Source organism: Botrytis deweyae (assembly GCF_014898535.1).
Source record: "Botrytis deweyae strain B1 chromosome Unknown BDEW_044, whole genome shotgun sequence".
Classification (NCBI taxonomy): domain Eukaryota; kingdom Fungi; phylum Ascomycota; class Leotiomycetes; order Helotiales; family Sclerotiniaceae; genus Botrytis; species Botrytis deweyae.
Genome location: NW_024066251.1, coordinates 113,979 through 135,954, shown reverse-complemented (window position 1 = coordinate 135,954; position 21,976 = coordinate 113,979). Strand labels below are relative to the sequence as shown.

At 43.6% G+C, this 21,976-nt stretch overlaps 6 protein-coding genes across 6 annotated transcripts; 2 read left to right on the top strand and 4 right to left on the bottom strand.

Annotated features, from left to right (window-relative positions):
* Positions 1–204: 204 nt before the first annotated feature.
* On the top strand, positions 205–2,226 carry EAE98_011099 (uncharacterized protein; the record flags this gene model as incomplete). Its single annotated transcript, XM_038958721.1, has 3 exons — positions 205–916; positions 977–1,926; positions 1,987–2,226. The coding sequence occupies 3 exons, from the start codon at positions 205–207 to the stop codon at positions 2,224–2,226; spliced, it is 1,902 nt and encodes a 633-aa protein (XP_038804912.1).
* Positions 2,227–3,534: 1,308 nt separating this feature from the next.
* EAE98_011098 (uncharacterized protein) lies at positions 3,535–5,482 on the bottom strand (the record flags this gene model as incomplete). The annotated part of the gene is made up of 5 exons (XM_038958720.1): positions 3,535–3,612; positions 4,069–4,565; positions 4,735–4,785; positions 4,959–5,061; positions 5,225–5,482. The coding sequence occupies 5 exons, from the start codon at positions 5,480–5,482 to the stop codon at positions 3,535–3,537; spliced, it is 987 nt and encodes a 328-aa protein (XP_038804911.1).
* A 1,492-nt stretch (positions 5,483–6,974) lies between these two features.
* EAE98_011097 (uncharacterized protein) lies at positions 6,975–9,005 on the bottom strand (the record flags this gene model as incomplete). The annotated part of the gene is made up of 1 exon (XM_038958719.1): positions 6,975–9,005. One exon carries the CDS (start codon positions 9,003–9,005, stop codon positions 6,975–6,977), a length of 2,031 nt encoding a protein of 676 aa, XP_038804910.1.
* A 3,858-nt stretch (positions 9,006–12,863) lies between these two features.
* Positions 12,864–15,288, top strand: EAE98_011096 (uncharacterized protein; the record flags this gene model as incomplete). The annotated part of the gene is made up of 3 exons (XM_038958718.1): positions 12,864–13,097; positions 13,386–13,954; positions 14,016–15,288. 3 exons carry the CDS (start codon positions 12,864–12,866, stop codon positions 15,286–15,288), a joined length of 2,076 nt encoding a protein of 691 aa, XP_038804909.1.
* A 678-nt stretch (positions 15,289–15,966) lies between these two features.
* Positions 15,967–18,535, bottom strand: EAE98_011095 (uncharacterized protein; the record flags this gene model as incomplete). The annotated part of the gene is made up of 2 exons (XM_038958717.1): positions 15,967–18,306; positions 18,428–18,535. 2 exons carry the CDS (start codon positions 18,533–18,535, stop codon positions 15,967–15,969), a joined length of 2,448 nt encoding a protein of 815 aa, XP_038804908.1.
* A 599-nt stretch (positions 18,536–19,134) lies between these two features.
* EAE98_011094 (uncharacterized protein) lies at positions 19,135–19,806 on the bottom strand (the record flags this gene model as incomplete). Its single annotated transcript, XM_038958716.1, has 1 exon — positions 19,135–19,806. One exon carries the CDS (start codon positions 19,804–19,806, stop codon positions 19,135–19,137), a length of 672 nt encoding a protein of 223 aa, XP_038804907.1.
* Positions 19,807–21,976: the final 2,170 nt, after the last annotated feature.

Sequence of the window (21,976 nt, the reverse complement as noted above, 5' to 3'; positions counted from 1 at the left end):
TTTTCTCTCACTTGGCTCATTCGGTCTCACGTCTACCAAACACGTACCCCATCTACTCTGTGGGGAGATACCTAAGTGATTCATATTGCACCTACGTTATTGTATTCCCGACATCATTAAAAAAATACTACACCCTTTCGAATACAAACAAACGCTTTTCAATAAGCATATCGTCCCTACAATCAACAAGACAAGCCACCAAACATGTCTCGACATGGCGCTCCGTCTCGAGTGACGGAATTTGATGAGCGTGATACTTATTATCGAGGGACAGCTCCACCACCAGCTCAAGTTCGAGTAAGAGAGCGTGATCATGAAGAGACTATTGACTTCAGCACCAGAAGAGGTCCAGAGAGACCTCGAAGACGTTCATTGGATTTCTTACGAGATGATTACACGCGATCCGAGCCAGGTCAAATGGTCGTCAGAGAACGCGAAAGAGAAACATTCAATGACGGACCACTTGTGCGACGAGCAAGATCTCCTTCTCCTCCACGATTTCGTGAGAGAATTGTAAGAAGTGAGGTTGGAGTACGGGAGCCTTCTCCACCAGCTGAGAGAATCCGAACAAGAATTGTTGAAAGAGAAAAGGAAACTCCAAGATCTCCATCACCCCCACCACAACTTCGCGCACGAGTTATAGAGACAAGACAAAGATTCAGAGAGCGTTCACCATCTCCTCCAGCACCTTCTCCAGTTCGCATTCGTGAGAGAATTATTGAGCGTGAAAGAGAAAGAGAGAGAACCCCTTCCCCACCACCACAAGTTGAGAGAATTCACACCCGAATTGTTGAAAGAGAGAGAGAAAGAGAACCTTCTCCATCACCATCTCCCCCACCAACCCCACCACCAGAGATTATTCGAGCACCACCCATTCACCGAGAAATTATTACACATCATCGTCATATCGATCACGGTAAGTTCAGCTAGCAATCCCACGATAATTATAGTTTACCCTTACTAACTAATAAATAAGGTTTCGAAAGAGCTCCAGCTCCAAGTCCACCCCCACCTCCCCGTCGTGCCCACACCCCTGCACCACCACCAAAAACCGAAAAGACTGAGATCGACATCTATCGTTCCGGTAACAATACTGAAGTTGATATCACAAAAACCAAAACCAGTGGTCGCGAAAAGCCTAAATCGCCTCCTCCACGAAGAGAATATTATGATGATTCCATCTTATATGAGCAAGAGCGTGACAAGCTACGTGTTAGAGATACCCGTATCGATCTCAGCAGAAGAAGAAGTTTGAGTGCTCGTCCTGATAAGGAGAGAGTAAATCTCGATATCCGGGATGAAGATGAAGCCGATTTCTATGCCCGTAAGGTGCAAGAAAGAGCCGTCATTGGTGAAGCATTTAACGGCGCCACAAAAGATTGGTCAATCATCGATGTTCCTCCTGGAACGGAGAGGATCCAACTAGATGGTGTCGGGGGTGGAAGTCAAGAAATCACTTGGCAGAGATACAATGGTGTACGACGAAGCAAGTTCAATCCTGAGCGTGAGCACAAGAGAGAAGAACCTGAACGTGTCGAGAAGAGAATTGAGATCCGTGAACGTGAGCGAGAAGGTCCTAATCGTACAACTGAGCATATCGAGATTCGTGAGCGTCAAAGTGCTGCACCTTCTCCACGCGAATCGTCAACCACTATTGACATCGATATCTCTAACTCTAGCAGTCGTAAACCACGAAGCCATGCCAGTGGACCAACATACGAGAGAGAGAGAGAATACGAACGTATCGAGGAAAGCTCTGATCGTCAAGTTGGCTTCCCATTACCTCGTGGTCCACCAAAAAGTAGAATGGGTGATTTGTGGACTGAAATCACCAAGGACTTGGTAGCTAAGGAGGCTATCGAGGAACTTGGCTATGATTACGAAGAAACAGAATTCTTCTATTACATTCTTCAATATCTCAGATACGTAAGTTTTCTCCCTGTCTGACTCTTACATTCCTCGGAGAACATACTAACAACCCTCTAGCAAGATGTCGAGGAACTCGTTGCCCTCTCCGAAACCGTCCGCCGCGAAAGACAAGATCGCATCCGTGAAATCGAACGTGAACGCATTCGCATTGAACGTCGTGAGAAAGAACGCGATGATTGGGAGCGAGCAGAGCGAAGAAGAGAGAGAGATAGCGGCTACGATGATGAGCGAATCATCGAGAGAGAAATCATCTGGGATGATCATAGAAGACGCGAGAGACCTAGCAGACGTTGGTAGTTCTTTTCCTACCGCTAGGATTGAATTATCAATGTGAGCCGGTCGATTGAAAGAATCGAAATTGCACAGAGGAATCGCAGACGAAGACGAGAAGAGAAAGCGGAAAGAAGAAAAAAAGAAATCCAACTCTCTACGAATATGATGAAATGAACCGACGAAACGAACGACAGATGAAATAAAATACGACGTTACGGCTGCTACATAATGACATTTGCGCTTGTACTTGCTTGCACCTAGCATCGACTCCCTCCTCACATAGCGCTGTTGCATTTCTTCATTTCTTCCTGTTTTTTATTAATTTCTTTTCGATTGATCGATTCGGCCTCTAACTGTGGGGATGAGTGGGAAGTGTCTTCTATCTATTCCTGGCTCATTCTTGTTATCTTACCTACATACATACATACCTCATATTCATCACCCTTTCTTCGTCTAGAATAAAGCTACTGCGTGTTTATTGGCATGGATATGGATGGATAGATAGATAAATACCCAAGATTTTCTCGCTGGAGGGATGGAAAGAATGGATGGGAATGCTGGATGGATGTATGGATGGATGGATGGGCTTAGTTGGTTTATTTTTCTTGTGTTTTCCTTTTCTTTTACTCTTTTTTTTTGGTTCCTCCTCTTTGGTTGCGTGTGTTTCTCAATGGATTGTATTTGATTGCTCTTTTTTATTTATTTATGTGTGTTAGGGAAGGGGGAGGACGGTTTGAAATGAGAGAGGGAAGGAGATGGATGGGTGGAAGGCAGGCAGGCAAGCAAAGCATACTTTTAACGAATGATTATGAAAATGAAAATATGATTGATACACTTTGATGCGTTTGACTTTTTTTCATTTTTTTTTGTTTTCATTAGATAGGGCTTGATTGGATGGGATAATATGAGATGGTGTTCTTATTTTTTTGATAGAGATGTGAGTGAGTGAGTGATTGAGCGAGTGATTGAGTGGATTAATATCATATAAACCTAAGGCTAAATCTCCCCTTCTCCTTTCAGTCCCATCTCTTCCATTTCCTAGTCATAGAAACCATACTTTTCAAAACATCTACTTCCAAACTTCCGCCATCTTCATCTTCATCTTCATCTCTACTACAAGCATCGATTCAATATCCCCTCAGCTCTTCCCACCCCATCCATCCCATTCCTTATCTCCCTATCTTCCTTTCCTTTTCTCTCCACCCCCTTCCCTCTACCCATCAAGTTTCCAGGCATAGTATAGAATACTAGAGCATATCCCCATCATAACCCCATCAAAACCCCCCAACATATGTATCTATCCATCCATCTACTCATCCATCCCACAACCCCCTAAAACTTCGGAATAAACATCGGAGTATTCTCCTTCCACTCCTTGTAATCTTTTCGATGACCGTATTTCTTATCATACTATATTTTTGGAAGGGGTGCGAGTTAGTTTTCAATTCAATTCTTTTCTTTTCTTGTTCTCTCTCTTCTTGCAAGGTTTATCTTCTTCTCCTTTATCAATTTGCTCTTTCTGAGTCTACCATATTGAGGACTTCAGATATTTGAGATGGTAGCGGTTCTAGTCTCTGAATGGGATCGAGGGGCTTTTCTATCTGAGATGGAATCTTCTGAATGAAGCTCTAGGCATGGTACTTGCGCTAGCGAGTATTCCAAGACGTGACTCGTTTCCCTTGTACTTCAAAAGGATAGACAAGGAGAGAGATGCGTTTCCCGCATCAAAAGGTTCTTTCACCTGAGCAAGCAGGTAAGATCTCATTATCTTCTCCCCCAGTCTCCCTTTCCACCATATGCACATCACATTCAACAACACCACACCACACAACCAAAAACAAACAACAAAATAAATGATCAACATACCTTCCCCTCACTCAACGGTACCCCACTAACCTTCAACAACAAAAAGCACACAAAAGCCGGACTCACTCCCGCAATCCCCACTCCCAACGCTCTTCCCCAAACCCCACTCGTGCCCATCCCCAACTGACCTACTCTCCCGGTAAGCACACCCGCACTCAAAACCGCAATTCCAGTCCACAACGTGGCTTCTCCGAAATAATTTGGATGTCTACTTTTACTCCACAGACCACTGGTTAGGAAATCCTCATCATGCTCTTTTCTCTTCTTCGCGGCGACCCAGGCGGATTTTTGACGATCGGCGACGATTTCAAAGGAGAGACCGCCGGCGAAGAGGAGAAGTCCGATAATATCGGTTAGCATGAGAGTGGGGAGGGTGGAGAGAAGAGGGTGTGGGAGAGAGTTGAGGGCGAGGACGGGGAGACAGCAAAGGGATACCCAGGTTGCTTGGGCGAAGAAGGCGCCAAAGAATTTAGTGGGGGATTTTTTGATTTCGTCGACTGGGAGGGTGTTAGATGGGTTGTTGAAGGAATTGTGGAGCAAGGGAGGGAGAAGCTGAGGAGGCAGGTATGTGTACATGTGAGAGGGGGGGAGCGGAATTGGAATATGACTTCTTTCCTCGTCTCTCACACATCACAATCAAGAAACGCAGTATAAAAACAAACTCACATCGAGAATCATGACCGTCCTCCATTATCCTCTTAAAGAGATAACTACCAACTAAGTTTTCAAAATGTTAGTAACGTGACATAATATCTTAACAAACAAAAAAAACTCTACTTGTAATCCCCATCTCATAAATTACCTCAACCCACCTACCCACCCAGAAAGTCACAATTACTAAACAGAGCAAAGTAGAGAAACCAAAAAATAGAAATCAAAGAATAACATACGTCTCGTAGCCCAAATCCCCACCGCCGCACTCAAAACTACCTGTCTCCAATTCAACGCATTGGCACTCCCAGTTCCGGTAAATGCTTCTAGGAGTTTCGGCCACTATTGTCATCTCAGATTAGTTTTCAATTCATTAATCCACTGTTCTTTCCATCCATTCCTAATCCTCCATTTCCTCTCCTCACTTCTCCCTCATACACACAAAACCAATCCCCCTCCCCCCCAAAACAAAAAAGAACCCCAAAGAAACTCAAAAAAAACTCACCTCCACACCCCCCTTCCCCTTCCCCAACACCCCCGCCGCCGCCCTCGCCCTCACCGTCGGCAAATAAAGCGACAGGGCCGTCACACTCAAATAGGTCAAACTACCACTCAAATCATAGAAGCGTTCGGACTGGGCCGCGATACTCGGGATGGCGACGGCGGCCTGCAGGAGATAGGCTGCGCCGACGGCAGGGACCAGCGTGCGTAGGAAGGGAGAGCGGAAGTTGGTGAGGTGGAGGAGGGTTTGTGTGAGTGTCATTTTTTTGATGAGGTTTGGATTGGATGGGATGGGATGGGATGGGATGAGAGAAGAGGAGGAGAGGGTGTTTGTTGTGTGTATGTGTATGTGTATGAGTATGAGTGAAAAGGTGAAAAGGTGAAAAGGTGAAAAGGTGAAAAGGTGAAAATGTAAAGATATGAAGATGTTGTAGTGCGATGAGATGAGATGAAATAGAATAATAGAGTATTTCTCAATCTTTAATCTTCACTCTATATCAGAACATCACAGAACTCTACCTAGGTATACTCTTCGTATAACAATAAAGAAAAGAACCACCAACCCAATAATAAGGTTACAGAATAATAAACCAATCAAACAATCCAACAAAAGTCCCCAACCTAAAAACTCCCCTCTCCTCTCTCCTCTCTCCCCTCCTTCCCTCTTCCCCTCACTCCTTCCTTCCCCTCACTCCTTCCTTCCCCTCTAACCCAATGTAGCCTCCCTCTTCGTATTTCAATTTTCATCACACCTGCACTCACCATATCAACACCCATCTAAAAAAAATAATGACGACATAGACTTTTTTCTTCTGTTCACCTGAATTCCGAGGCCCTCTCCTTAAATTTTTGCCCATTTTTTCAGGCCACATAAAATACAAATACAAATTCAAATACAAATTCCAAAATTCCCAATTGATCGACATGAATATCGATTTTTGACTTCACCATCGGAAAACGGCTTTTGGCATTAAATATTCAATAAAAATATAATTCCCCTGACGATCGATTTTTTTAGTGTCGATCAAACCCGAAGATCACTTGTCAATTTCTTAGTCAATTCATTTTGACCTCACAGCCAAAAAAAGAAAAGTGAAGCATGATATCGTAAAAATAAATATATCGTCAATTCTCAATCATTAATTCAATTCTCTTTTCTTCTTGTCTTTTCTCTTCATCTATCTACTCCATTTATTTCTTCCATCTTCTCATCTTCCCTCCATCACCATCACCATGCCATCCATACCTTGCATCCATCCCAATCATATACACCCCAATCCATTTCACCCATACATACCCATTCATCAATCATCTAATTATTAATATTATAGTAATCGCATTCCCGACCACTTTGCTCTCATTCATCCCATCCATCCACAGCTTGCAACCGCAAAACACAAACCCCAATGCAGATCTGTATCTGTATTTGAATTTGTATCTGTAACAAATCATTGTCCTTCTCTAGACGCCTTAACGAGTGTTTTTGTTATTCCCACTCCCCCAATACCATCAATCAGTGGAATCAAATCAATCATCCACCAAAAATGGTCCTCATAAAAAACTGGTCATTTGAAAAAAACCAAATCATAGAAGAGAAGAGGAAAAATGTATAAATGAATAGAAAAAAATCAAAAAAGGCAATGGCAAGGGGTATCTTAACGATATGCCGCGCCAAATGAATTAACAGAAGAAAAAAAAAGCACCGGACAAGAACGTAATGTACATAAGTGATTCATAAAGTGGGATAAAACCCATCAACGCAAAGGTTCCTTGACATCTGCTACACCATTGGCGATGACTTCTCTCAACGACCAGCGTGGGGGCTTAACAACTCCTTGAAGACCGTTTGCTCTTTGCCATTCCTTTTCCATCTCAGGTGTAACACCATCAGGTAGATGTTCTGCACCACCGGCTACACCAGTGGAGAACTTGAGCTGAAGTACGTCTCCAACTTCGTCGCAAGCAGCCAAGATACGATCCATATCATCCTTGTTGTGGGCCGCGGAAACACAGAAGCGGGCACGGGAAGAGATAAGTGGCGTGGCGGGGTAACCGACAATGACGACGGAAATCTTTCTTCGAAGCATTTCATGGGAGAAAGCAGGCATTTTGGCGGGATTGTACAAAACAATTGGGATAATTGGAGAATCGTCATGACCGTAAACGATAAAACCGAGGCGCTTCAATCCCAATCGGAGATATCTCGAGTTGAATGCAATTCGTTGTAATCTCTCTTCACCCTGACCAGGAGCGATTTCTCCAGAGATGATTTTCAATGCGCTGAGAATTTGCATCAAGACTGGTGGGGTAGGTGATTCACCATACATGGTTGCCGCGTTTGTTTGCCTTAATTTGTCAATGATATGTTTTTCACCAGAAATATAACCTCCGTTAGCACCGAAAGATTTAGTCAGAGTACCCATGAGGATATCAATCTCGGCAGGATCAATTCCAAAGTAATCGCATACTCCACGACCGTGAGGACCCATAGCACCAATAGAATGAGCCTCATCGACGAAAAGATTGAACTTGTACTTCTTCTTAAGAGCCAAGACTCCTGGCAAGTTGACCATTGTACCTTCCATGGAGTATAAACCTTCAACTACAACCAAAATCTTCTTCCATGGTCGATGAGTTCTAGGTTGACCTTGAGAGATGACTTCCCGGAGGAGTCTTTCCAAATCGTTCATATCATTGTGCTTGAAAGACATGATCATAGCTCTTGAAAGACGTGCACCGATACGGATAGAAGCGTGATTCAATTCATCGGAAATAATGAGTGAGCCCTTTCCAACCAAAGCTGGGAAAGCAGTTGCGTTTGTAGCGAAACCCATTGAGAATACCATTGCAGCTGGTTTTCCAACAAACTTAGCAATTCTGTCTTCAACCTCCAAGGCCAAATCCGAAGTACCGGCATCTGCTCGAGGACTTGCAGAGCTAATTCCGTATTTCTTGATTGTCTCTTCAACGGCATCTGCGCATGGTCCTTCCGACTGTGCAAATCCGAGATAGTTATAAGAACTCAAATTCAGAGTTTCTGTGTACGTGCCGGTATATTGATAGTTCTTGTTGAAATCATCAGTCTTTCGGTCAATAAGGGTAATGTATCTACCAGGAACTCCAGTAATTGGACGAGCGAAACAATCATCGATACGCAACTTCAATCTGCGAACATAGAAATTGTCAAAATCGCTGTTGAGGGCGGCGTAGCCATTGGCAGCAGTAAGATGTCGGTAGGCTTCGGGCTTGAATCTTTTTCCAAAAAAATCCCGAACATGTCCAAATATGATCAAGACCAAGTAACTTATGTATGTAGTGAGAAGATAATAGTATGGTGGCTCGTCCTCGACTGGATCCTCAAGGACTCCATGATGCTGGCTGACATATTTATGACTTGGGTGGTTCAATGGACCAAATTGTGCGTCTCTTCTTGCTTGTAGCTTGGCCTCTGCGACGGAAGGTGGTTGAAAGAGTGTCGTAGGTGGTTCGTCCATGTTTACCTCACCAGCCTTTGCAGTGGAGAGAGAAATTGTGGGAAGAGATAAAGATGCTGGACTGGGCGATGGATTGTCCAGAAGTCGCTGTTGTTGTGCGGCAACAGCAGAAAGGAGGGCCGCCTGAGCGGATTGTTGTTCCTTGCTCTTTGGTGAAGAGGTGAAGAAATTGGTCAATCTGTTACCCTTTGAGGTCGACGGCCTACGTGCTGTAGGGTTGTCGGATTGCGGTGTAATAGCCGCAGGCGTGATAGAACTAGCGAACGGATTTCGAGGAAGTCTTTGAGGCATCGTGTTCATGAATCAAAAACCCTGCTCAGAGCAGATTAGAGTATATAGCGTTGGGGATGGAAGCGTAGACTGAATGAAAGTCGTATGCCGATGTTTCTCCAAAGAACTGGAGACCTTTGTTTATTGACTTGTGAGATAATTGACTCGGAGGGATATAGAGGGATAGATATCGTTGATCAATAAGGGGTATTCGTAGTCTGTGGGCTATGACGAAGGTGGTTGGCAGATTAACTAACGACGGAGTTCTAGGATGAGGATTTAATATCAGTAACGTGGACAATTTATAATGCAGGGAGAAGAGCTGTGGGGCGAAGCACTTGATATCTGCTTTCGAGAGGATTGACAGGGGAGAACGATGGAAGAAGACAACGAAGACATCGAAGTAGTATAAGTATATCATAAGAAGTGCAGACGTTTTTGTGCCCAGGGCACGATGGGGTTTAAATTGGGCATCGAGTTTTAAGGCAATCGAGATTAAATCGATGATTGAAGGAGATTGAGGGAAAAGTAGACATACCAAGGATGGAATTTTATGCTTTGGTGAGTTAGGATTGGCCGTGTAGTGTGTATTCGTATGTTGTTGCAATATTAAATCGGTGTGAGTTGTGAAGTGAAATACTTTTTTGTTGATGCTTTGCAAGAAATAGAATGGAAGCAATCCTTCTAGTGGTAAAATGGTGGGTGAGAGGATTGAGACTAAGTTTGCGACGAGAAAGTAAAACACCGTTTGATCGTTCTTGGTTCTTGGTTCTTCGTTCTGCGTTCTGCGTTGATCGCTCTTCGCTCTTCGTTCCTTCTCTCCTCCTATGTGGGAGATTTAAGGCTGGCTAATCGGTCACCGCGGTGAGAGGTTCTCGCCAGGGAAAGAGGGACGAGATGTGGCTGGATCTGAAGCTATCGTGGAAGAAGTTACTGTAGACACTCCAGACACTCCCAGACACTCCCAAACACTCAATTATAGTTTCGAAAGTGCTACTCGAGTAGGACTTCTCTCAATCGATGCTTCGTAGAAACAGAAACACACCAATATAGTCTGGCTTATGCTGTCTTATTATGATGTTGACGATAAGTAAGATTGACAATCAACAAGGCAGTTCCCTTTTGGATAAGAAGAACTTCACAAGGTTTCGATGTAACGGGGGATCACAATTCGCAAGAAAAGGGAAGAAGAGAGAAAATGTGAAATAAAGGAGAAGAGATATGGATTTTTAGGTTACTCGAGGTAAATGAGGTTCAACATGGGTTAAATCTACTAATTATGTGATAAGTTGGTGGTGCCCGAGAGAGTCTTTGAAAATCTTCTAATGAACGATGATCAAAGCGGCTTGTGGCTCCGTATTAATCTATTAATCTAGACTTTATGAATCTGAAGAATACTTTCGGAGAATGAGCGGCGATGAGCATCGATGAGCGACGGAAGGATCGAATTATTCAAACAACAAGAAGCTAATCGTCCGGTGCATCCGTCGGTTTGCGGATTATCCTTACCTCTGCTTGACTTGCCGCTTTACCGAGATCGCTTGCCTTGGGAAGATTTCATGAGGGCAAACTTGTGCATTGTCCGGTATACTCGTCGTTGATTACATACACATTCACCGGTGTAAAAACCTCAAATTCACTCGCCGCCTTTAGACTCAGTTTGCGCAGTTTGCGGTCTTTTTCAAATCCCGATATATCTAATTTCCTTTTTTTTCCTCTTGTCCAGGATTGAAATGGCTGGAAGCGTTAGATAACCTTATGTGATTGGTCCCAAACACCAAAAAGAGTGGTTATCTGGATCCGTTCGGCTTTTCCATTTTTCTGATTGACTGGTAGGGCTGTTAGAAACTGCGACGGAACCAATGAGAAGCTTGACTTTTGTGCAAGTTATGCAGCTCACCTAGGCAGGTATTTACCTAGGTAGATTCTGAGTTTCCTCTTGGTATCCGAGTTGTACTTTTGTGCAAACTAATCGCTTTGGACTCTAGCCTCCATCTAGTCTTGATTTCTCGATTCTCGATTCTCGATGCTCTAGGGCTGCTGTTGTAGGGCAAAGTCTTGAATTGCATATTACTTCATTTAAAGCTACCAGATTAGTATGAAGAGAATGAAATCATCGATTTCTCTTTATCTTTTGAATGCGTACCGGTACCTCGATGCTACTTCCCACTTCTTTCATTTGGGCTGACCTGCCTCGCCTGCTAACACACTTCAAAACTATCGCTTGACACTCCTTTACCCCTGACCTAGTCGGTGTGTACCACATCAAACAGCAGTACTACTGTACCACAGGCTTTTCTCCCCATAAGCGTATAAGCGTAGAAGTGCATAGAGCGTATTGCACGCGTCATGATACGTTTGACGTTTGTTCTTCAAAATGGCTTTTAATCGTTCCTTCGCTCAGTTCACTGCCACGATGCACCCATGCCATATGTCAACCAACGCGTATGTCAACCCCTCACTTATCTCAACTCTCCATGCAATCCCAAATAGAGTGTTTAAGTGGAACATCACGAGCCCTCCTCTCAAGAAATGCGATCGTGAATCGTGACAATGCAACTTTTATACTTTGAGTATCATCTTTTGTCCAGATGAAAACATGCCCAGATTTTAAGACTATGATATCACTTTGATGCATACTCTTCAAACGTTCCCAGCATCGCCCTTGAACAAAATCTTGCTCGAGAAAGCACCAGTCAAATGTTCTCGAAAAGTATAAATTCTTCAGACGTTAGATCCCTTGGGTCGGCTTCACTTGCTTTGCTGATTCAAGGAGTACCCCTCTCTCCCGAGAAACGGCTGACCATAAGCTTTCAAAATTACAGTGTACCCTCCCAATGCAAAAACCATCCAATACCTGGGTCTACGGAGTATTACTGCGTGCATCACAAGTATAATCATAATGCATGTTAATAGCATGAAGAAGTTCCTGAGCTTAAATTTGATACTATTGCTAGCAGCTTTCGATTTAGTGGTTTTGTGAAAGGTCTAGAAATCGAATATTATATAAGTTCATCGATCGATACCACATTATCTTGCTATGCGGGAGCGGGCGGGTTCTAAGTTCTAAGATGCCTTTTCTTTGCCCCGTTGCTACCGGTGATGGAGGGGTTTCGTTCGGTACGTACCTAGTGGTGACTTTGGGTCGTGTTCCCGTTGTTGACTCTTTTCCTACCCAGGTTGAACATCAACCAATACATAAAATCCGAAGTGTGAATATATATATGTATATATATAAATAAATACATACCGTATAGGAATTAGGGTATACAAGTATGATGACCAAGTTGTTGTAAGAACCCCAAGTACAGATATGCAGGTAAGTGCCTTTGAGTATTTGATATTGGAAAAAAGAACACGGACCTGAGTGAAGATGTCCGTCAGTCATGGTGTCTCAAAATTATCATCCGTTCTACACCCGCCAGTTCCAGTTCATATGGCTAACCTCGCAATGTTGCCTGATTGCCTGAGGACATCAAAAGGTTCCGTAACAATCCGCTCGGAACCTTTCCGCATCTCTATTGTTGGAGGTCATTGAGATGTACATGTACCTACAATATGTAAATAGTCTCATGTCAAGATATACTTTGAAATCTCTCAATTTCTTCAATTTCCACCTCTTTTTTCTTGCAAAAATCAAGCAAACTTACTTCAATTGTCTTCACCAAATACTTCCACGAGTTTGGAATTCACCGCCGGACTCCCCCTTGAATCCCCCACATCCCCCACATCCCGAATCTCATCCTCAGTAACACACCCATCGCAAAAATCTGTTGAGAATCGCTTCCCCTTTCTTCATCCCTTCCAAATTATCCACTTGCTGTACACTCCTCTTTCCTAAAGTCGACTCGTATACTACCATTTCGTCAGATCACAACTATGGGTTCACAAATTCCTCCCAATGGATCCGAATCGTTAGCTACAGAACTTTGGCGTCATGCGGATCCCACTTCCACGCGCATGCACGAGTTTAAAGAGATTGTTAACAAGAAATATAACTTGAATTTGGACAGTTATGATGATTTGTATGAATGGTCTATTGAAAATATAGCGGAATTTTGGGAGGAGACTTGGTGGCTCACGGGAATTAGGGCGGAGAGGGGTTTTGATAAGGTACGTAGGGAGCTGGTTTTTGTGTTGTCATGTGACGGGTACTATTCCTTGGGTTAGTATATTGAGGTAGATGCCGGGTAGGGAGACGGGAGGTCGACAGGGCCGATCATGTCTTCTCTCTTAAAGTGTCGTTTGGGCTGTGATCGAGGGATGTTTATGAGATAACTGAGAGAGTGATTGATTTGAGGCGTAGTAGTTCTATGTACTTTGATATCAGGTCGGCTCACAAACAATGAAATCATTCTCACAGAGGAACTCTACATATTCTTGCAAGACTAATAATAATAGGTTGTTGACAATAATGCCCCAATGTTTCCTCGACCCAACTTCTTTCAAGGATCTCTCCTCAACTTTGCCGAAAATCTCCTTTACCCCGCTAATCTTACTATTGACCCGGATTCTCCAGCTATCATCGCCGCCACAGAATCCACTCGCAATACTGTCTCATGGGCCGAACTCAGAGAACAAGTTCGAAAATGTACCAATGCCTTACGAACGCTCGGTGTCAAACCTCATGACCGAGTTGCTGGGTTCGTAGGAAATCATACGAATACCGTTGTGGCAATGTTAGCTGCTGCATCTATAGGAGCAATATGGACTGGTGTCAGTCCTGATACGGGAGTTGCGGCTGTATTGGATCGATTGGTGCAGATTGAGCCGGTCGTACTTTTTGCTGACAATGGGGTCGAATATAATGGAAGGTTTCATGAAAGTTTGACTAAAACACGTGAGATTGTAAAGGAACTAGAGGGGCTTAAACGTTTGATTATTTTCGATACTGTGAATCTTCCAATTGAGATTGAAGGGCTTGATATCAAGGATGGGAAAGCAGAGACTTATGATGAGTTTTTGAAAAGGTGGGTTATTTAATCATCATCCGCTTTCAATTCTTCCCAAATACTTACTTACAAACCCCAGTGCTACTGATCCAAATGCGCCATTAGAATTTGCACAACTCCCACCAGATACTCCACTGTATATCCTCTACTCTTCAGGGACAACCGGAAAACCCAAATGCATCATTCACTCTTCTCTGGGCACTCTTATCCAACATAAAAAAGAACACATCCTTCACTGCGATATCCGTCCCGGTGATCGCCTTTTCTACTTCACAACGTGCACTTGGATGATGTGGCATTGGCTCGTATCCGGCCTAGCTTCCGGAACCACCATAGTTCTCTACGATGGATCACCTTTCAAACCGCATTCAAATCTCTCCATGCCTCTTCTCATCCAGGAATTAGGAATCACCCACTTTGGAACCAGTGCGAAATACCTCTCCATTCTCGAACAAAATAACACTCTCCCCTTGAAACAAAACATCAACCTCTCCACCCTCCGTGCAATTTACTCTACTGGCTCACCATTAGCTCCTTCAACTTTCAAATACATCTACAACGCCTTCCCCCCAACCATAAACCTCGGTTCCATAACAGGCGGTACAGATATTATCTCCCTCTTCGGTGCCCCGTCCCCTCTCTCCCCCGTTTACACAGGCGAAATCCAAGTCCGCGCCCTCGGTATGTCCATAACCGCCTATTCTCCCTCCGGATCTCCCGTCCCAGCCGGCGAACCAGGAGACTTAGTTTGCACCAAACCATTCCCTAGTCAACCCACTACATTTTTCTCTCCCTCCACCTCCCGCAGTTCAGAAACCTCTTCAAGCCCATCTCCAGGCGATAAAAAATACTTCGAATCCTATTTCGAAACCTTCCCTGGTGTATGGCATCATGGCGATTTCATCAAATTCTCCCCCGCAACAGGTGGAATCTACATGTTGGGTCGCTCAGACGGCATCCTCAAACCATCTGGTGTCCGCTTCGGCTCGGCTGAAATCTACAACATCCTTCTCAAACACTTCCACGCCGAAATCGAAGACGCGCTCTGTATAGGACGACGACGTCCCACTGATGACGATGAAACGGTCGTTCTTTTCGTGAAGATGTCTCCGGGTTATACGTTTAATGAGGAGTTGAAAGAAGGCATTAGGAAGGTGGTGAGGAAGGAATTGAGCGCAAGACATGTACCCGGGATTATCGAAGAGTGTTTTGAAATCCCTGTGACGACGAATGGGAAGAAGGTCGAGGTGGCGGTGAAACAGATTTTGTGCGGCATGGACGTGAAGATTAGTGCGAGTGTGGCGAATAGGGAGTGTTTGGATTGGTATCGGGAGTGGGCGGCGAGATGTTAGGGGTGGGGGATGGAGAATTGGGGATTAGCGAGAGATGAGAGATGAGAAGGGAAGAGTGAAGTAGATGAATGGTTGGGCAGAAAACAAAATAAACCTAGATTAGATTGTATTAGATTGGGAGAAAGGAAAATATCAAAAATAGAAACGGGGTGTAAAATAGGTAGGTATATCTCAACCAACCAAGCGCAGTCAAGAAGAAAATAAATATATCCATACATACATATAACTTTATACCTCACTTCTCGTTGACACTCCATACCTACGTATCGCTTCCATGTGCATGTGCATGTGCATGCAAGAAACCATAGGGATTTTCTAAACCAAATGCACTTGTACACAAGACGCTATACACGGGATGTAGAATTAAACCGAGGAGAAGAATCATATATTCATTTCATACATTGCTCATCTCTCAATGATTCGTTCAATAATCTTAAGTCTTGTATCTTATCTTTGTCTCGTCCCATCCTACCTACTCTATCCTAATGCATCTTCGTGAATATAACAAAAAAAAGCCATTTCGCTTATCCAGGATTTGAGCCATATTATCCATCCATCCATCTATCCATCAATCAGTATACCCTATCGAACTCCAAATTTATTACTTAATATCCAACAATGCATTACACCCAACCAATAAACCCCAAGGTATTTATGTCACTAGAACCCGCTCCCCAACTAACTTTTCCTATTCCGTGTACTTGTTCTCGTCCCCGTAGCGCCCTTTCCGCTATTCCTTCCCACATTCGAAAAATCTCCAATCGTCCCTTTGCGTCCCAATCCCCTCTTTGCCTTTTCCATTTCCCTCACCACGCTCATTTCCCTCTCAACTACTTCCTTTCCCTTTCCCTCCATGATCCCTTGAACCATCATCTGATACTCCTCGCCTTCTTTATCCATGTATCCCAACTGCGTCGCTGGAGGAATATTTTCCACCACTTTCTCTCTATCGCCTTGAAGATTCATGAATTCGTTTATTTCATCTTGACATTCTTCGCGCGGATAGATTACTGCGGGGCCGGTCGTAGCAGTGGAGTCTACGGAGGAGGCGAGCGAGGCGGTTGATACGTTGGAGAGGGCGCGGCCCATGATTGCTTTACCGCGGGGTTGACGGGCTCGCTTGGAATTAGGATCGCTGGATGCACCTGTGCCGTTTGGGATGGAAATGGAAGAGCCAGGGCGTTTTGTTTTGGCGAGGAGAGAACTGATATCGATGGAATTTTCCTCGGGAGTTCGTGCGTTGAATGAGGAATGGGAGTTTGTGGCGGGAGTAGAATTTGTAGAGTGTGAGTTGGCGGGGATTTCAGACAGAGGTTCAGGTTTTGAAGGGGGAGGAGGGGTGAGTTCTGATGATTCGGGTTCGAGATGGATAGGGAGAGGAATTGACTCTTCCTCGTCTTTTATTGGGGTGGATTCGGTTTCCAATGGTGCAAAAGCACTCTCATCTAAGGGCGCAATGCGGCGTGTTTTAGATGAGGACCGTGAAGGAAGTGTACTTGATCTAGAAATTGAGCCCTTGTTTTGGCTAGCCGTTTGTTCCGGATTGCTAACATGTCTTGGTACTGACTCTTTATTTGGGATAGGTGCTGAAGCTGGTTGTTTTGTGGCTCTGCATCTGTATTTGGCAAATGGTACTTTAGTTCCTGATCTAATCGAGTCCCAAAGCCAATCGGCAGTGACAATTGGAATTTTCCATTCTTGAGCATGTTCAAGTTTGTCTTTGCGAAGGCTGACTATAGATTTTGTGACAAGAACCGAAGATTGTGGAGTCATGTCTTCGCTGTATGTGCCCCCTAACAATTCGGTGGCTTTCTTCACATGAAGAATGTCAATACCGGTGAACGCTGCCGATGAAATTTTCAGGCCACTAAACCCTTCTATAGGAAACTTGGGAAATGGTCTTCCTAGTACATGTTCTTTTGGCTCGAGATATTTCTTGAGGTGCAGACAACGTTCTATCCACCAGTCTGTAACCATTTCAACCTTTGAACTGTTATTGGGATATTTTGAGGGAGAGAGATGAGATGGTACGATTATATAACTCCGTGTTCTTGAATTCGGGGAACTTAGATCAGACTCATTCTGGAGCACTTTACCATCATGTGCAACGAGGTGATTTTCCAATATTTGTGTATGCTTAGCAGAAAACCCATGAATCCAAAACTGACATTCATGGAATATGCCACCTGATGGTTGGTTCGGATTTTGAACAAGGTCAAGGGTTTTAGCTTTAAGTGGTGTAACTTCTTTGCTTTTCTCGACTTGTTTATTCTCTGCCGGTCCAAAGCTATCACTGGTATCCCAAATTCCGCTTCTCGACACCTGGATCGAATTGCCACTACCAACAATGTCCCCCCATATACTTTGACTTTGGGTGTTTAATTTCGTACTCGCAGTTCTGCGTAATTTCCTTTTACCCTCTTCGACACCAGATATCGATTGTTCCCTGGCCCTCTTCCTCGATGAATTTATCCTGGGCTTGTCCTTGTCCCAAGAACCCTTTCCCCTCTCATCTATTGGTAAAGAAGGATCATAGTATTTCTCGTTCAGAATCATTCCTCTTTCCAAGCTATCCGATAACCACTCGGCAGAGACTATCCGTAAGCCCCAACTCTTCGCCGCCTTATATTTGTTGCCTTCTGTTCGGAACGATATCAAATGTGTGATTTGTTTGGTTAAATTCCCATCATATTCTCCCCCATTCGCTTTGATCTTTTCTGCAATATCCTGCCTCTCTGCCGTGTCATCGCATCCGGTCATACTAATTCTGAGGGAAGTAAAGGTAGGTAATGTATATTGGCGTTCCAATGAATCCATATCTATATCATGATCATTTACCCAAAGGTTCCTAACTGTCGCAATCCAATCCATTGTCATCGGTCGAACATCCGGTCGAAATTGGGCTACATAATGATATTTTGGAGTATCCCAATGCCCAACGATTAGGTGGGTAACTTCGACTGTGAGATCGGCTCGAATACTGGCACCCATTTGTTGTGCTTGGGTGTTTAATTCTGTCTAGAAATGAGCAAAATTAGTAATGGGATTCAAATTGAGAAATGTGCGCTTGTATGTTGCAAATCATGCAAGTCTTGACCATCCAATACTCATAAACATTGACATGATAGACAAAACTTACACGTTTTTCATCTGGAACATTGGTACAGCAAAGAGTCATGCCTTTTAAAGGTTGAGAAGCATTGTCGACTGTTGAAACATCAGGATAACCTTCATGAAGTGAGTCCATTTTCCAAAATAGTCTCCAATGTTGAATGTACACGAGAATTAAGAAATGTTATTTTCCACTTTGCGCGTCTCCTACCCAGTCGCGTCCATCGCGGTCTCTTTATTTATTTTGCCCTTCGTTACCGCTTACTTGGCCCGGAGGCCCCGTACGAAAATAATGATCCTATCGCCTACCAAGCTAAAGTAAATTTCTCATTTCACATTCAAAATATTAAATTAATTCAAAATTTAGGTATGATTTTAGAGACTTGTTTGCTTAAAATCTTTGCAAATAACGAGTTAAACGATTGATATTTGTCTACCACATCGTTGCTTGTTACTGTCATTTTTATCAGCATGAGTATGATGTTGATATTCAACATTTACTCTCAATGTGTAAGAAAGTTGCTTCCATTGACATGTGGAGAGACTCTCCAAGGTTACCTGTTGCCGTCTACCTCTTCAAAATTCTTAAAGTCACAAGCTCTTGCTGGAGAGGAGATTCACTTTCATCTTTGGGTTTCACAAAACTATACATCGTGTCTATATTTCATTCTTGAATTATATGACAAGCCAGCCAACTCTGAAATATGCTAGCTTGGGGAAAAACCAGTCACATATTTAGACCTCCACGAAAACCTGCTCAACAACATCTATCGTCTCTCTTACTTGCGCAAATTCTTCATCCAAACTAGCAAGATTGACTTGGTGTATTGTTTCAGCATCAATTCCTCCTTTTGCAAATGTTGCACACGCATCTCCCACTAGCACAATATCACCTTCATCCACAAGTTTCCCATTCTCCATGACATCGACAATTCTCAAATTGCTCGCCATGCGTGTCGATGTACTGACGCAGTGATCTGTGGTCAAACCGCAGATGACCAATTGCCTCACGCCGTTCTCCTTCAAAAAGTTCTCCAGCCCCGTTCCAATGAATGCCGAGTTGACGTTCTTTGTCCAAATCCTCTCGTTGTAACGAGGAGTTGCAAATTTCAGTGGGTGGACTGCAGGCACTGATTTTCCATCGACCTCTATCTGTTTGATGGGATGCAACATAGAGGCAGGATTGATACTGTGATGGTGCACATGACAAATGAGGACGGGCGATGAGGTGCTTGCCCCTAGTGATTTTTCATTATAGTCTCTGGCCCTCCTAAGCAGCATTGCGATATTTTCCTCACACCTCGGCGTGCTGCGAGTTGCGAGATCACCAAATGCTGTTGGACGGAGAAAGCCATTTTGAACATCGATTAGGATGAGTGCTGTTTTGCGATCAGTTGCTGACTTCATATCGATAATTGCGTCGATGTTTTCGTCTTTGTTTAAATGATTGATAACGATGCTGGAATACTGGTGAGTAGCTGCTTATCTCTATTGATATTATATGTATTGATTTCACAGACCCGATCAAAAGGGTTCCATCTTTTAGTCTGCTGACACCAGAATATCAGATGTTGTGTGCTACTTTGGATGCTATTCATAGGCACCGTTGGGGCTTGGCAAGGCGCGCCCTTTTATTGATCGGTGGGGTTATATTATTTACATTGGAGTTGAAGTCTGACTACGGAGTAGGAGCAGCGACTTAAATTCTCGAGACTTCCCCTACAGTTCCCATTTCAAGTTCTCATGGCTCTAACAAGAATTCTTGATGTATTATTGTTGTGTTTGACAGTGCATCTTCATTCTCGGGTGGGGCTTGACACAAAGTCTAGGCGACCACAGTTCATCAGGACTTTGCGAAGTCTAATCAGAGGCATAATTGTTAAAAGAAAAGAGATGAACTTCTCGAACGCTGGAGTATCATTCTCTCCTGTTACTAATCCCAACATTCCCGTGCGTGTTTATGCTTTCCTTTTGGAATCCTACTAGTCCTAAGAAGTGCCGTGTCGCGCGTGAATACTTTAGGTCCTATAGAAAAGTTCTACCGCTACTCTAGAAGCTTTTCCATTGTCTCCAGGCATCTTTATGTAATCAAGATGAACTAATTTGGCTGTGGTTATGGGGATTTTTGTGGTTGAACACAAGATCACCGTGTACACTGGCCGCCCCGGTATGACGTGTGTGAATCTATCGGTGCATGAATGCAATGGAACCTCATGCAAGATAGATTGTAAGTGACGTTCCCGAACGTCTAAACAGATTGATTCCCCCCCGGTGAGTATCTTTGTTTCGAAGGTTCTCCTTGATGATATTCCAAATATTGGATGGTGATATACTCAGGGAAGAAGGATTGATATTTATTAGACTTTTTCTTCTGGAACAAATCTAATTACTCCGAATTGAGGATGATGCAAGTGGCTTAAAAGCTCGGGCTTCTACGATAGGTATCCCGCATATTGAGGGGCTAGAGGGGATGCTCGGGGTGATAAGACAGCAGTTCTTCCGATCTTTACACATGCTTTAGGATGTTCGCCAAATGAGATGTTACAAAGGGTGGTTTCCTCTTGGCAGGTACTGATTGCAACTTGACCTGTGCCTGTTTTGAGTGATAGGATGAGGTTATAAAACGCTCAATTATGATTATGCTTTCGATATCAATTCCACGTTTTTGTTTGGACGTTGACCTAGAGTCTTAGACTGCTAGGATATACTTGTCACTCTTCGTCATTGCTTCGTATGCCACTAAATAAGCCATCTGCATCTGTATGGAGTAGTTTGAATTATGGACATGAATTTAAGTCTTTTAGCTAGACTGTTGTCGATTATTGCCAATCATAAGATAGCCTTATGAAAAGAAAACCCTGATTTGGTATCTCTAGGCCAAGAAGAGAACATATCAGTTCGGGTTTGTAATCAACTTGGGGATGTAGAAATGGTACGTTGCAAAATCGGCACGTAGTCTGTACAACATTAGGTTTTCTGGGCAAGGTGGCAGAGTGCTCTTAGGAACAAGGCTTAGACGTCAGTTGGAAACAAGTCTCGCGAGTCTAACAATTCGACACGACGAGATGTTGTTACTCCAACCAACATCGAACAGTAGTTTCAGCCTTCAAAAAGTTAAATTTCAAGGGCGAAAGGGATCCCAGACGCAAAGGATATTGATTGGGTTGACACTCTACTTGGTATATCCATAGCGAAATCTAAATACCGAAACTTCACGTGAAGATATTACAAGGGGGTTCCTGTTTTCGGAGTATCTTTTCTGTTAAAGATTTTTTTTTCTTGGTTCTGTCCGTTTGGTTGTGGATCTGACATCGACTACTTGCATTTTTGACGGGCACCTGGGCATGAAAACTTGTATTCTAGAATCTTGATATGGAAATTGATTGCTGATTTAAGTTTCATCGAAGATGGATTGGCTGAATGATCAGTGCCCAATTCGTTGATGTACTCGGTATGCAAAATAACAATAATGTTGTGTTGATTTGAGGAATTTGAAAGAAAGGTACTATAGATATCATAGATTCATAAAAATCGTACCTGCTAGAAGTTCGGTGTGGTGCGGCCAGAGCCCGGTATC